At 41.1% G+C, this 15,461-nt stretch overlaps 1 protein-coding gene across 19 annotated transcripts in view; it reads left to right on the top strand.

Moving 5' to 3' along the window:
• Positions 1-15,461, top strand: part of Tcf4 (transcription factor 4) — a 336,792-nt gene that overhangs the window by 234,696 nt on the left and 86,635 nt on the right. The window contains exon 1 of one of the 19 annotated variants that reach the window (XM_075968372.1): positions 11,718-12,198. The exons of 16 other annotated variants lie outside the window; for them this stretch is intronic. In XM_075968372.1, the coding sequence (XP_075824487.1) occupies positions 12,130-12,198 (69 nt within the window). In that variant the 5' untranslated portion in view covers positions 11,718-12,129. Of the gene's footprint in view, positions 1-11,717; positions 12,599-15,461 lie in introns of those variants that run through there. 2 more of the 19 variants (XM_075968371.1, XM_075968374.1) reach the window with 2 other exon arrangements.

Below are 15,461 nucleotides of genomic sequence, written 5' to 3'. Positions count from 1 at the left end.
AGTTAAGAGGCTTTCTAAAAGATTAAGCCATAGAACAGTAGCTTGATGTAGTGTTGACCTTGTGACACAATATTCTTAGCTAAGGCTATTGAAAGTATATTATTAGATGTATACACTTCCTGTATGGTAAGTAGATTGAACACAGTGAGCCCTTGCTAACAATTATGGCATATGCATGTCTGCATTTGAAATCTATTTCATGTTTGTCTTTACAGGATGCTAGTGCCTTTCTTACATAATTCTAGTAAGAGGTTTTAGTTATAATTATAGTGAAAAGTGCATCAGAGAATTAACTAGGAATGGATGATGTAATTTTTATTCCCAAAAAGGGTGTCTAAACTCCCCAAATATTAAGAAACTGCTAGCAACCAGTAGATGTGGACATCACTGACTTATGTCATCACATACCCACTTAGAATAGAATCCTTTGAAGGATCAAATGTTGTGTAGAAAAATCAACAAATACTCAGTATACATCTAATAAGTACTAGATGGTTGTCAGTGGGCAACCATCACAAAGACGTAAGCAAAGATGACCTCAGTTGTTTGTTCAAGCAAGCACGCCTTTTATAATGTTTTAAAGAAGCCTAGTACCAGTATTGTTCATTGTAGAGTAATAAGCGCAGAGATTATATGACTCTTAAAAATCCAGTGATCGCAGTTACATCATAAATAATATAATCACATCTCCCATGATAGCATACCATGCAACATAGAAGCAAAGCCAGCCATATGTCACTGCAATTATTATTGAGTTTCTTTGTTATCAGCATGTTTCTTTTAACAATGAGATGAAATAACATGCATTTTTTTTCTATAATGCCTAGAATCTAGTTAAATAGAATGTTTTGGCAAGGAAAACAAAGCCAAAGTTAAATAAATGGGAAGGTGTGTTAAGAATGTTTCTTCTTTGTTCTCTTCCACAACAAGGGGCAGTAGTGTCCAGCCATGTGAGAACGCGGTGTCCCCCAGAGGAAAGATTTGTGGGATCGGATGTTTAAGGTAGAATATGGCTTACATAAGTAGAGACGACCTGACCTGCCAGGGAAAACCGAAGACTTTGTGAAATGATCAGGAGTGTGTGTCGCACGTGCTAAGCAACTTAATAGTGTCCTCTCTCAAAGTGACAGTGCCTATATCCATTCCTATGTCTGTGGCATTTTGTTGGCACTGCCAACTGCTCCACAGGAATAAAGAAGGTAGGCTGTGTCCTTCCCCAGCCCCCTTTGGTAAAGTGTGTGTGGGAATGAGCATGCTCTCTGGCAGCCCTGCCAATACAACATTCTCTACCTTTGTATTTCTGTCGCTTATCCATGCAAGTGAGAGAAAGACCAGACTTAGGAAATCAGTTATGATTAGAACATCAGAGCTTGTAGAATAGTTATCATATTTGTGTGTTACAAGTAAAGTAAACAGGGCACTATTGATTTTGGGGGGGCCTAATACTATTCTCATTTTTTGTTTGTTCTAAGAAATATATTCTCAGACTGAAGCTAGTTAAACTGTTTATCTGAGAAATCTCCTCTCTGAACTTGAGGTTTTTACTTCTCTTTTTCTTTCTTTTCGTTTTATTCACTTGACAGGGTATGTAGCCCTGGCTGACCGGGAACTCAGTATGTAGGCCAGGCTAGCCTCGTCACCTTCTGCCTGCTAGATATTAAAATAAAAACTAGGATTAAATATGTATACAACCAACTGGGTGCTGGTGGCTCACACCTTTAATTCCAGCACTCTGGATTTAGAGGCAGGCGGATCTCTGTGAGTTCAAGGCCAGCCTGGTCTACAGAATGAGTTCTAAAACTGGCTCCACAGCTACTGGGAACCCCTATCCCAAAAAACAAAACAAAACAGAAAAAAAATGTGCACAACCACACCTGGCAATTTCTTACTTTTAAAAAAAACTTGAAATTACACTTTTTTCATGTGCATGACATGATACGCCTGCGGATATCAGGGGGTGACTTTCATGAGTTGGTATTCCCCCTCCGCCACATCGGTTCTGTGGTTCAAACTCAGACCCTCAGGCTGTCAACAGGTGCCTTAACTTTATGTGTGTCTCTAGTCCTGTGGACTTGATTCCTGTCATCGTGGAAAGAAGGCAAATGAATGTGTTGCCTGCCTGTCTGCCTGCCTGCCTGCCTTCCTTCCTTCCTTCCTTCCTTCCTTCCTTCCTTCCTTCCTTCCTTCCTTCCTTCCTTCCTTCTCTTCCTTTCTTTCTTCCTTTCCCTCCCTCCCTCCCTCCCTCCCTCCCTCCCTCCCTCCCTCCCTCCCTCCCTCCCTCCCTCCCTCCCTCTTTCCCCAGTAAGCAAATGTGTCAGAGCTCTGATTATGCATCTGTAACATCTGTAACATTCTTGTGCTGGTGCTGTGAGATAGGGATGTGATTTATTTAATAGCAGTCCATGTTGTTCAATATTTGTAAGATATCAAGTATATCCTTGAATGGTCCCCATCGGAAAATGTCGGTCCAGCGTGGTTCTGGATCTTAGAACCTTCCAGCTTCCACACAGTCTGTGGTGACAGTCTGTCTGTTCCCCGGAAATCACAGGATGATGGAAGAGGTTCTGCGTGGTCAGAGATGAAAATAACTTTCAATTGTTCTGTACATTCTGAATTGATTTTCCTGAGATCCTTTATTAGAAAAAAAATGAAAGAAGTTGTTGGGGGGAGACTTTCAGCTCTATGGCTACTTTTGATAAGGAAGAATAGATGTAGATAAACCTAGAACTTGTGCAGATTTCAGAAACAAGTTAGAATTCACCTAGCATTTACATTTGCTTTCGATTCTAAACTCTGCATTCTCCCCCTTGCCCAGTGAGCCCACACATACAGGTGACCGGAAAGGACGGCTTGACTCGCTTGCCCTCTCTTGAAGAGCCACAAGCTTTAGCTTTGCTTAAGTCTTTCTTGTTTTGGTTTGGTTTTTGGTTTTTTTGAGACAGGGTTTCTCTGCGCAACCCTGGCTGTCCTGGAGCTCACTCTGTAGAACAGGCTGGCTTTGAACTCAGAGATCTACCCTCCTCTGTCCCCCTCCCCCGAGTTCTATGATTAAAGGTGTGCCCCCTCCAAGCATTGATTAATACAAATACCATCAACATATTTTTTCTCTTTGTCATGTTTAATAATTTTCATCATAAAATATGTAAACATTTAGTAAATGTAGTAATGTTCCTATGCAGAAAATTTTGTTTTAGGAAGCCTTATAGAAAAATACATATTTTATGACATAAATACATATATAATACTGTCAAAGATATGAGAAACCACTAATTATATGCAAGTCATTACTAATAACTGAAGGATGCACAGTGTCTGTACTAAATGGGTAAAGCTGAAAATTCCTGAGCCCTCCTTTTACATACTACACATTTACTTCATGATGGCATTGAATACCTAGGTAAGCAAGCATGACTTTCACGTTCTGAACAGGTGCCGAAGGACTAAAGGTAGAATAACTGGCCAATTATTGTAAGCCATTTTTTCAACTTAAGTATTTTATAGTTGTATTTGGAGAAAACCAAATGCTGACATTTCGGGAAATGAATGTCACTTACTGGGGAGCAGTTTGCTTGCCGTTTGGTGCTAATAACCACAGTGCTGAACTAGAAGGATGGTTTAGCAGGTGAAGCGTGAAGGCGCAAGTTCAGTCCCTTACACTGACGTGACGGTAGGAGAGAGTATCTTCCGTAAGTGGTTCACTACGTGCACATTCATGTACACACACGCATGGACTCGCATTTGCTCATGCGCGTGCGCACACACAAAACAAAAAATAAAGAAATATAAAATGAAATCATTAAAAAAAATGTCCTGCTTACTCCTTTTGAATCAGTTATTTTGCCCAGCCATGAAGGGAAGTAAGATCCTCACTCCACATTCCTTCTGGACGGTCACGACTCATCATGGTTAAACTGGTCAAGTGTTAAAAGTCAGCATATGGCAGCACCAAACTTTCACTGAGCAATTCTTATTTTAATGTTGTTTGTGTCCGATAAGTGCTCGTGCATTTATTTCAGCTTATGTATCCAAGACTCAGAATTTTTCTTAATTGTGATGTAGCTTCTACTAAACATGTCTTCTGAGACCCTCATGAGACTTGCCTGGAGCCTGGTCTCTTGATGAAGGTGACGCAAGCCTTGTCTCACCTGTGCAGATATGGTCATACCTCTGTTTACGTGTAAAATGAGGACTTAAGATGAATAGAACCAAAGGTCACTTCCAGGTCACTTAGAGTTGAGGAGCACCGGCTTTCGAACAGGGATGAGTCACTGACCAGTGTGGCCCATCCCACTGCCCTTAGGGAGACCAAGAGTCATCTGTTGCTCTTTCCTCTTTAAAATGCCTCCGATGCTAGCACAGAATGATTGGCTTCCAGCAGCACAAACAGAATCTTTATAAAACAGGAACATGAAACAGACACTTGAACGACGCCATGTGCACACTTCGCTTCATCCTCATTCTTAGCACCTATACTTTCGATTAGAAGCATGGCCAGAGATCGGCTCCGGAGTATTTGAAAGTTGTTTGTTCTCTGTCCAGCAATTTGCTGTTCTACTTGCTCAGTGGTGTCAAACTATTAAATGTAATCAACAGAAACCTCAGGAAATTGCTAGAATTCCACTCTAGAGGGGGTTCACAGCCCTAGACAATTAGTCTATTTTGAATGAAAATTACTTTCATTGTGATGCTACCCTCACCCCGATTATTGAGCAATGTTTTGAGAAGCCAAATATCTATTAGTAAGTTTTTTTAAAGTATATTATTCTGTTGTTCATTTCTGTGTACAAATTCCAGTGAGCTTCATCAACCCATTTTTAGTCAAAAAAAGGGGAGGGGGTTCCAAGTAATTCATTCCTTAATGTAACAAATAGTCAGACTCTGAATTACCCCTTTAACTTTGGAGCAATTTTTTTTTTAAATTCTGTGCATTAGAACGAAGTTGTCCTTACCATTTTGTTTGATTCAGATTTGCGGTATGCCTGCAAGCTCGCCGTCTAGGAAGTGCGGCAATCTGCGTCAACTTCCTCAGCCGCTGTTTTCATATTGTCCGGTGTGACGCTTCCTCATTGTACCAAAATAGAAGTAGTTTGTTGGTATGTGATGCTTAGAGACTGTCTGTGGATGACACCGGGTTAGGTTAAACGATTTAAAAAAAAATTCAGTTCTCCCAGGGGGAAGAGGCTGATGCCCCAGGGGGGAAAGAAAAAAATTAAAAGCACAATGAGTTTCTTCTCCTTAAATAAGATTTTCTTTCTGTCTTCAGAAGCATTGTTTGTGTTCTCTCCCATGATTTTATTTAGTATTTGAGCTATTGGATGCTGTGCCCGAATGTTGAAGTTACTCATACTTGTATGAACACGAGGAACAGAGGTATAAACTTCATCTGAGTCCAGCTTGTAATTCCTATCAGATTCACACAGGCCTGTTTACAAGCTGATGTCCAACTTTAATTATCATTAGTGGGTTAGCTCAGGCTGGCCCATCTGTAAGTGGAATGGCACCTTAGACCTCTGGCTCGGTGAATTTCATAGCCCTTGAGTTTTTTAACGGGATGCCCGTGGAATTCTTTATCATAGAAAGGTGAAATAAGGGAGAAGAATGGGACAGTGTAGTCAAGTCACGGATGTGCACATAGGATTCAGGAGCCAGATTTTCACGTTGGTTCTGTGTGCCTCCCAAATGGCAAGTATGTCTCCCAAATAGCAAGTCTGTGCAGCTGCTAATAATCCTACCCAATGCAAAATGGGGAACTCTGAACTCTTTTTCCCAAGGAGGAAGAATATGACCCAATGGTAGAAGTCAAATATTTATGGAACAAATCTCGTTCAAACCAAATATCCTTCACTGCTTAGCTTAGCCATCAGTGTGAAGGACTTACAATCAATATGCCCACAAGCTCTCTGTCCAGCCATGAAGAGAACAAATATTTGGGCATGTCATAAACTATTTGAATGTCTACACATGAACCCATGCCATAAAAGAACTGAGTTGAAGATTACATCGGAACTCACACCCAGGAAGCCACGGCAAGAATTCGATTTCATAGTCTCTCTGCTCATGTTTTGATATATTTGTGTAGGAAAAGCGACTTCCAAATGAAGCCGGTGTATGTGGTAGCCTGTGTTAAAAGAATTACGGTGCCACAAGAGCATGTTTATGTCACAAGATTGGTGGTGAAGACTTTCACTTTGTCTGAGCATCCTTTGGCAATTAATTTTTTACATTTTTATATCTTTATTTTACATATACATTTTAAAAATAAATTTACATATTTATTGTGTGTGGTTGCATATGTGTATGTGTGTATGTGGAAGTCAGAGAACAATCTGTAGAAATCTATTTTCCCCAACATGTGAATACCAGGGACCAAACCCAGAAAGTCAGCCTTTGTGGCAAAATCCCTCATGTGCTTAGCCACCTTGCCAACCTTTACCCAAGAGTTAATAATATCACATTTATTTGTTTCAGACAGGTTCATCAATTTTTTAAAGAATATTTATTTGAGCTAAGTATATTCTCTTAATTGATGAACATAGAAAATACAATATATTCTAATGAAAGAAACTTAGTTTTAGTATTTGTCAGTGTATGTGTGCATGTGTGTGTGTCTGTGTGCGTCTGTGTGTGTGTGTATCTGTGTGTATGTGTGTGTGTATGTGTGTGTGTGTATGTGTGTGTTGGATTGGTGGTGCACATTAGTGCAGAAGCTCACAGAGACCACAGGGGTCAGATCCCCATGGAACTAATTACAGGCAATAGTTAACAGGCTAGGAATCGAACTCTGGTCCTCAGGAAGATAAGTAGGTGCTTTTCCCAAGGGGGAAAATAATTACAGTAGAACTCTTCATTGCTTTTTTATGGCACATAAAAATATTTTACATTTTAAACATCTCAATATCAAGACAAAAATAGAGAGATATGGACAGAGCGATTCATTGGAGTTCACTACTCGATTGCAAAACAGTCTCAACTTGTGGTCATCACAGTGAATAAGAAAAGACAGAAAGAGGGAGAGAGGTAAAGCTGGGAGGGGGTCAAGAGAGAGGCAGAGGGAGGGAGAAGGAGAAAGCCTGACTGTCCATGTCCATATGTCTAAGATTCTCTGTACCTCGCTCAATATTTTGGTAATTAGATCTGTAATAAAGTTGCATGTAGTCAGACCCAACAGGACTTTTGTCACCTCACTTTAATTTGGATATGAAATATTAACCCCTCATTAACTAGAAACCATCAGAGCTCACTCAGAATTGTCAGAGTACAGCAGTTCCTGTGTAAGCATTTCCTGTGTGCAGATCCACATGGACTTAACTTGAGTTAAATCCCTCGTTCATAGTGACTCCTGCTGGAGAGCCAAAGGTATGAATCCGCACAACTGTCTCCGGTCCTCAGTGCTGCAGGGGAGCTCAGATAACCTCCTTCCGCTGCTGTGGCAAGATTTTCGGATCTTTTCATCCTAGATATGGAAACACACTTTTGAACCCTAAAGCATCACCAGAAATCAATGTTCATACGCACTTCTCAGCTAATGGTCTAAAATTTTGAGAATAATCGTGATTAGGTATCTGCTTGATGATGAGTTTAACTTGGCCTTGTAATTTTATGTTTTTTTTTTTACTTTTGGTAGTAAACTTCCAGGATCTAAGACCTTTCAGGATAGTGATTGTTCTCTTGCACAGAGGAAACAGGGAGATGAGGAAATGTTCTCTCATTTAGAGCACACAGCTGATCTGTTGAGGGAGCTGTCTGCTCTCGTTTGTGTCCCAGAAGGAGCCAGTGTTTGACATAAAGGACGATGCTAGCTAGCACTTCCACCTGGGCTGTCTGGCGTGGCCAGGGTCCCTGTGCTGTAGAGTAGCAATGGGGTCAGTCTTACGTTAATAGTCCAGACCTCCAGTAGGAGTGATCTGGATGCCATAACTTTGTGCATCTCCTGGTTCCCTTGCTTCAGTATCTTTTTGGTCTATTATATGGCATTTAAGGCTTTTCGATTTTAATCCCCTGTCTTGAAAATAAGAATGGAAACACCTCTCACAAAGTACCTGTTGTGAAAATTAAACAAGTGAAGGTCTTTGCTCTTTATTGCTTATCTTTGTAAATGTATTGAGTACTGTCTTCTCATCAAGAATATCAGTGGGATGTTTATTTGCCAAAATGTGATTTTTTTATGTATAGTCTTGCTTATTTCTTTTGCTTTAATCACTGGATTGATGGATAGTCCCATCTCCTAATTCATGTCATTTGCTGAATTCAGTTATGCTAAGTAAAAGGGACCAGCATTGTAGAAGTCAATAATAGAGGGGCAGGAACTCTGAGTACTTAGAAACTTTTAAGTGACCAGTGATTTAAACAAGAACACAAAGTTGTCATGTCCTGCTAAGTTATGTTATATGGTAGCGAGAGGCATGGCATTCCTTCCGTGTGGCCATCCATCATCCATCCGTCTATTCGTTCTTCAGCTCGTATTTAGACCCTTCCCCTACTTTATTTTGGCAGACATGTATATGCATTTTAGGTTTATTTAGACTCTGCAATTATATAATTTTTCAGTTATTTTTCTGGGGGAGATGGATAGAATCTGCTTTAATGTGCTCTGCGGTTGGGGGTTTACTTCTTCCACAATTATTTCAAGATTGTCACTTTGTGAACGAAAGCAGTGATCATTAGTCATAATTTTGATTGTGTTCAGGCATCTGCTTGTATCTCTTGGTCCCATGCCTCTGTTAGGAAGAATATTGAACTATCTCTGAGTTGTATTCTTTCCTAGGATGGAGCTTCCCTGGAAGATGGGAATTGTTTTCAAAGTGTTTGTGCAGTGGCTGAATGAATGAATATATTAACCAAGGATCTGTTTTCAAGAACTGTAGGATTTGAGTAGCTACTTGTTCCCTTATGTGATTCATTCACCCCATGAGATCTTACTGAATGTCTGCCTACCTTTCTGGGGATGTTACACCATTGCCTTGAGAGTATCTGTTCAAAGAACCCTCAGTCTTGTGTGACATCATAGATGTGTGTTGCAAGCACCAAATGTGCTTTGCCTCAAATGTATCCTATCAAGGAATATTTGGAAAAAAATAACACATGGTTAACTGGATTCTAGAAAAAAATGGTATTGACATATTTTAGTAATCAGTTTTATTATTTAATAAATATTGATGGCTAGTTTCACCATCTACCACATCCCCAATGATGCTTGGTAGTTATATGCCAGAGAGACTACTGACCCAGTGTTTAGCCTGGCTGTCATCTCCGGTGTTGAAAGAGGGGCCTCTTTGCTGAGCCCCTGCTAGTTGGGTGTCCACTGATGGAAACCATAGAAGGCCTCTTCAGGGTCTCTTACAAACTGGCTGCTTAAGATCAATACTTTGTTTTAAATTCCTATCAGACACATGGAATTTCGCGTATAGCTTCAGTTGTCTGTGCTCACTCCCTAGGCAGCACACTCAAAATTCATCACGAAGGGTGTTTCTCTTACAAAGACAACTTTAAAGTCCGAGATGGAAGAACTGTCTCAGTTGACAAGGCACTGACCCGAGTTCTGCAGCTGAAATGTTCCCCAAGGTCAGCAAACCAAACCCCAGACACCCCTGGATGATAAGGCACCCTGTCTTCCTGGGTATAATTCATGAACAACCCATCAAATTTGTAACCTTTATTAACCAATACAAGTGTCAGACTATTTTTGCATCCGTTAATGAATCCTAAAAGTTTAATGCTCTAGTCCTATTTTAATTATTTTTACTTTCAGATACCAGACTGAAAGACCTTAAAGTCTATTTCACGTTATCAAATTATTGATTTGTATCATTCTTAAAGAAATAAGGTCTTCAAGTTTAAAACTATGAATTATAGCCCACTGAAGTATAACTGATGGAGAGACATTTACATGTTCGCAAAATGCGCAAGAAAAGAGGTTTAATGTAGCTAACAGAGACAGTCGTGTATGGAGATAGTTCAGTGTTTCCAGCAGTCCCATCCATGAAGTTAGGTAAGATCTAGAAACAGTCCTATGAGAACAACAAAGGAATAAGAGTAATAACCCTATCCCAACTTCTCTCTCCAAATTCCCGCGTCTCTCTGAGTCCTGGTTTTTACACACTGTCCTTTAGTAGTGAGCACCCTGGCCTTGGGTGTTAAACACGGAGGGTGGTTTAAAGGGTTCAAATGGGATCCCGTCAGATTGACAACTAACTGTTCTAATGAGGAAAAAATCCCCAAAGCATGAAATTTGAATGAAATGTGTGATTATAATTCAAGTACTGTTTACAGAAACCTCTGGGGACCTTCCAAACAAATGCGGAGCAAGTGAGTTAGACAAACCTCTGGGCCGTGTGTGTGTGTGTGTGTGTGTGTGTGTGTGTGTGTGTGTGTGTGTTAGTGTCGGCGAAACTTTCCACCCTTAGCTAGGCTTTGCTCTATAGTCCACTGCAGCCCCTCGTTGTCTATTAATACTGGATGTGTTTTGTTACCGCGTTGAGTTGTAAGGAAATAGGTGCTTTGCATTATTAAAGTTTTTCTGAAGAGGAGATGTGTGCTCAGTGGCATTTGCCTCGGCATATGCAAATGATTTGGTTTCATTTGGGATCAATTCCCAGAGGCCCTCCTTTCCTGTGATGCTCTGAATTTGGCAAGCTCAAGTCAGCCCATCTCTCCCCCCCTCCACCTCTTTCTTTCCTTTCCTTTTTTTTTTAAATTCCCCTTTTGTTAGTTGATATATTTTTCAAAAGACAACAAAAATATCCTCCTGCTTGTTAGAAACCTAGCAATTCTATTATTTAGTCGTGATCAATAAAGGTGAAGGAAGGTTTTCATTTTCCTAAAGTTTAGTAAAATTTAAGTTTACAAAAAAACGTGCACGGAACGCTTGTTAAAATATTTATGCAGAAATCAGGCTCCCGGGATGAGACAGAACTCTGAAAACATGGTCTCTAAGGTGCCTTTTTAGGAATTGGCAGCTGTGAGCTATTGGTAGATTCGGACTTAACCAATAAACTTGCCTTAGAACACAGCAAACAAACAAGCAAGCTTAAGTTGCAGCTGGGTTCTCCATTGCCACAGCACTCCAGACTGGCGGGGTGTGTGGGTTTGGGGTGCCCAACCCCAAGGAGGGGAAGCTTGGCCTCGTGGCATTCAGCTAGCTTGCTTTTGACCACGCAGCCAGCCTCGGCGTGGCAAGGTGAAGTTCATTGGCGGGCAGCTACCCTCTGCCCTGGGTCTGAGAGCCTAGGGCTTGCCGAGCCCTGGGCCGGCCCCACTGTTACTCTGTTTCATTCCGCAACCCGTTTTTGTCCGTTGTTGACCAAGCAGCCAGAAAACACTGCCCCCTCTCTCTGTATGAGCGAGGTCAGAGACGTGGTGGGTTTTTTTTTCTTTTTCCCTTCCTCCACTACCCCCCCTCCCTTTCTCCGAATCGAGTTCTCAGGCAGCTGCGTACAATGCTGGGAGCTAGCCAGCAGCAGAGACAGATGGCAGAGTTATTAGATGTGCATCGTACGATTCCCTTCCTGCCACTCGCTTTTTAATCAAATTAAAACAAAAAAGAAAGAGAGGGAGAGAGAGAGAGGGGGAGTCAATTAACCGCATTTGTATTCTGCTCAATAATGGACCCTGTTCCACTTTTACCCTAAGGCAGTTGAGTGGAAATTTTAGAGAAAAAAGGGGGTGCCTAAAAAAAAGAAAGAAAAAGCAAAAACCAAACAAAAAAAGAGGGAGAGAGACACACACAGGGGGAGAGAGAGAGAGAGAGAGAGAGAGAGAGAGAGCGAGAGAGCGCAAGAGAGAGCAAAAGAGGTGAAGCCTGCAGGAATTTGTAGGAATCGGCATTATTCGAGGAACTGAACTGATAAAAACCCCTCGGAAAAGTTGAAGCGATCTCGAGTGCTCGGCTGCTGCGCTGCACAGGCCGGGCCGCCTTCCAGCCTGCGCGAGCGAGCGAACTTGAGCGTCTGACAGCAGCGCCGCGGCCTCCCCCGCCCGCCAGGAATGGTCTCTTCCTGCTTTGCATATTCACCACGCTTGGCCCGGCCATATGGGAAAATGCAACTGAAGGAATTGTTGTGAAAAAAGGGACAGCGAGTTTGAAATAAAAGTTGTTAGAGTGGTACTGAGGAGAAAAAAGAATCCGAGGCCATGTACTGCGCATACACCATCCCGGGCATGGGCGGCAACTCTTTGATGTACTACTATAATGGGAAAGCGGTAAGCGAACTCGGCTGCGAGGGGCATTGGGGACAAGTTTTATGGTCACAGGGATGAGCATCCTAGGCGGGGAGCATTGTTTGCGAAGTTGTGCAGGGCTGCCGCACCTTTCTCGGTGCCATGAAATATTTATCATCTGCGAGTCCTAGGATGTTACTGCTGCCTGTTCCCTTTTTTTCTGTCCCCCAGTATAGAAGCGTCGATGCTTTTCAAGGCTTCTGAAAGTAGATACCAGAGAGAAAGTTTACAGTCAGGTAAACTTAGGAGGCGGTGCGATTTGAAGTAATAATAATAAAACAGGGACTTTGAGCAAATTCTTTCTGTTTTCAAATGATTGGAAGGAGGAGCAGATTATGAAGAGAGCCGAGAGAGCCCAAGTTAGCCTGAGAGAAAACTGGGGGTAAGTTTCTCTCCGGACTGAGGTTTTGTGCTATCTAAAGTCGTACTAAGTTGGAAGCCTTGGGTAGCGGAGAGGAGATAAGAGGTTAAAATAGACTAAAAACTTAAAACTGACATATCTGATGGGGCAGATTATATAAACTTATTTTTTAACCCAAAAAAGGAAAGGGGGTGGGGGTAAGAGTCTGGTCGTGCATGTAAGGATACTCTAAGTTATTTGTGCTGTGTGGCGTTTTCCTCTATTTCCCCCGTCTAACAGAAAGGCTTCATTTAAGCGGGGAAAGTGCCTAGTATCTTGTGCATAACCTCAGCAGAAGGTTTATACTTGCCATCTGGAGATTTTGGGGGTTTTGTTGTTGTTGTTCTGCTTTTTGTTTTTCCTTCGCCTGGGCCCTCTGAAGGAAAGGGATTTCAGTATTTTTTGAATTGGTATGTGGTGCTCTTCGAAGAGTTGAGCAGTGGAGGAGCAAGGTTTTACTTTAAAATAGCGAAGAATGGTGAGGAGGTGAGAAACAGCCATTTAGAAACTGTTTTCATTTTGTACTTTGAACTTACGTTTGGGCTGATCTTAATAAGCGTGTGCTAGTTGGGCCAAAAGGGACCCATTAGAGCTTTCACGAAGGCCCAGTTCAGCTGTACTGATTGGCGCAAGCAAATTAAATGTGTGTGTGCTGTTATATGCGTGTAAGCCCATATATATTTGTGTGTGTGTATAGAGATACACATACATATGTACACACAGATGTATGTACAATGCTTATTTCTAGTGGGCTACACTGGTATGTATACATATACATAAGCATTTGGGAGTGGAGTTTAAGGAGTTTAACAGACATTCAATTCTACGAATGAGCCACTGTTGAATTAGTATTTTATTTCGAAGTATCCGTCAATCACAAGTTTGTAAACACTATCCCTTTTAAAGCCCCTTTAAAGAATATCGCATGTAATCAGAGCAATAGTTAAATGTGGTAAATAAAGTAGGTTTTGAAGTATGTGGCCTGGATTTTAAGTTGATCAGTGTTTAAAGCAGTGATCTTAAATATTGGGATTATTTAACTCATTTTCTAAAAAAAAATTGTAGCTGAACTGCAGTTGTTAGGGATTCATTCCTTCGTATTTAAGGCTGTGACCTGCTATCTCTCAGACATGTCCAGACACACCATAATCAGTACCATTTGACGAACCTTTCCTGTTCACTTCACCACTGATGATGCCAGTGTGATCTGCAGACTTCTAGAAGTGGCTCTGAAATAGTAAGACAGAGCCCAGAATTCTGTTGCCCCTGTACATTACAAGATTCTATCTTATGTGTTATATATTACATGCATATGCATGAAAAGAATTATATGTTACATTATGTATTACAACACATATAAGTTGTTATGGTTTTTAACTTTAGGGGTTACCAGTGATGTGAATTTTATATGTTAATTATTAGTTTTGCATCTTAAGCAGCTGAATTGTCAAATTTTTAGTTAAGGCTTGGGCATTTTAATTTCCTTATGGCCCAAAGGAATTTTTAAAAATATGTATTCCATTCCCTCAGCTTGCCAATTGCCTCTACCATAAGAAAATGCTGACTATGACATCATATCACTAATATGCCCTCACAGTTGCCAAATATTTTGGTTGTTAGATTTTTTTTTTTGAAAGGATGGTACTCATAGAATCAAGATCACTCTGTCACAGGAAATGTATTTATAGGAACTGTTTTAAGACGTTTATTAAAAACAAATCTGGTGATGTGTATCTCTATTGATTCAAACACTAGAAAGAGGCAAATTGTACATACATTATATTTAGAAAAAATAGCCATGTACAGCCTCAGCAGAAAACGTTGGAAACCATGAATAGTTGCCAGTGCTTCGAATTAACTTTATGAAATGGTCAGCAAAGCCCAGTTGTGTGTGCTCCCTAGAAGGGCCAGTCCTAGACCATTTTCCAAAACACCCTCATGCGCACCCTGGGGACACAGATTTCTGTTTTTTCTACAGTGTGTATTGTACTGGCTCCAGCTCTACATTCAGCTGCATTTGGTTGGGTGCCAGGCATCTTGTGGAGATTGTATATGCCATGCGTTAATTGTTCGGCATGCCCGTGGACGCGACTTTACCTTTCTTGAATTTTGTCTATCTGAGATCTGACTATTTGTGTGTCCTGAGTGTGTGTGTGTGTGTGTGTGTGTGTGTGTGAGAGAGAGAGAGAGAGAGAGAGAGAGAGAGAGAGAGAGAGAGAGAGAGAGAGACCACTGTACATTTCAACCTGAACTGTTTTGCCTGGCCATCTCTGTGGCACAGGTTTTCCTCTGAAGACAGCCTAGCACTGAATTCCTTCTTTTTTTTTCCCCCAGTGACAAGTCAATTACTTGTTTAAATTCAGTTTGAACTCCCTGAACTGAAAGAGGCTAGAGGAAGCAGGTTTTTCCCTGTGAATAAACAAAAGAAGAAAAATGGAAAGCCATACCCAAACACTGTGATTTTTTAGGTTGTAGCAAGAACACAGAACAGCCTGACAATTATGATTATCTTCTGTTTGAACCAACAAACACAGGGATTGTAGAATCCATTTTCTTTCCACGTCCCAGCAAGAGAAACGTTTTAATCAATGATATTTTGGGACAAACAAAGGAAAATATCGATGGGCTCTGTTACCTTAAGATAGAAATTTTCCCTGTTACTGTGTCCAAATGGCTTCCACGCTTGCATGCAGGGCAGTGATTTCTTCTGAAGTGTAGACTTCTTAAAAGTAAGACCTTAAATAATCTTAACCCAAGAGCTACCAAAGAATAAATTCTGAGTCTAAACGAGAAAGTGTTTGTAAAACTCAGCTTCCCCCAGGGGAGAGGTCAGTGAACTTGGCCA

This window comes from Microtus pennsylvanicus, chromosome 4 (genome assembly GCF_037038515.1).
Source record: "Microtus pennsylvanicus isolate mMicPen1 chromosome 4, mMicPen1.hap1, whole genome shotgun sequence".
Lineage (NCBI taxonomy): Eukaryota > Metazoa > Chordata > Mammalia > Rodentia > Cricetidae > Microtus > Microtus pennsylvanicus.
This window is presented reverse-complemented; position numbering and strand designations above follow the sequence as displayed.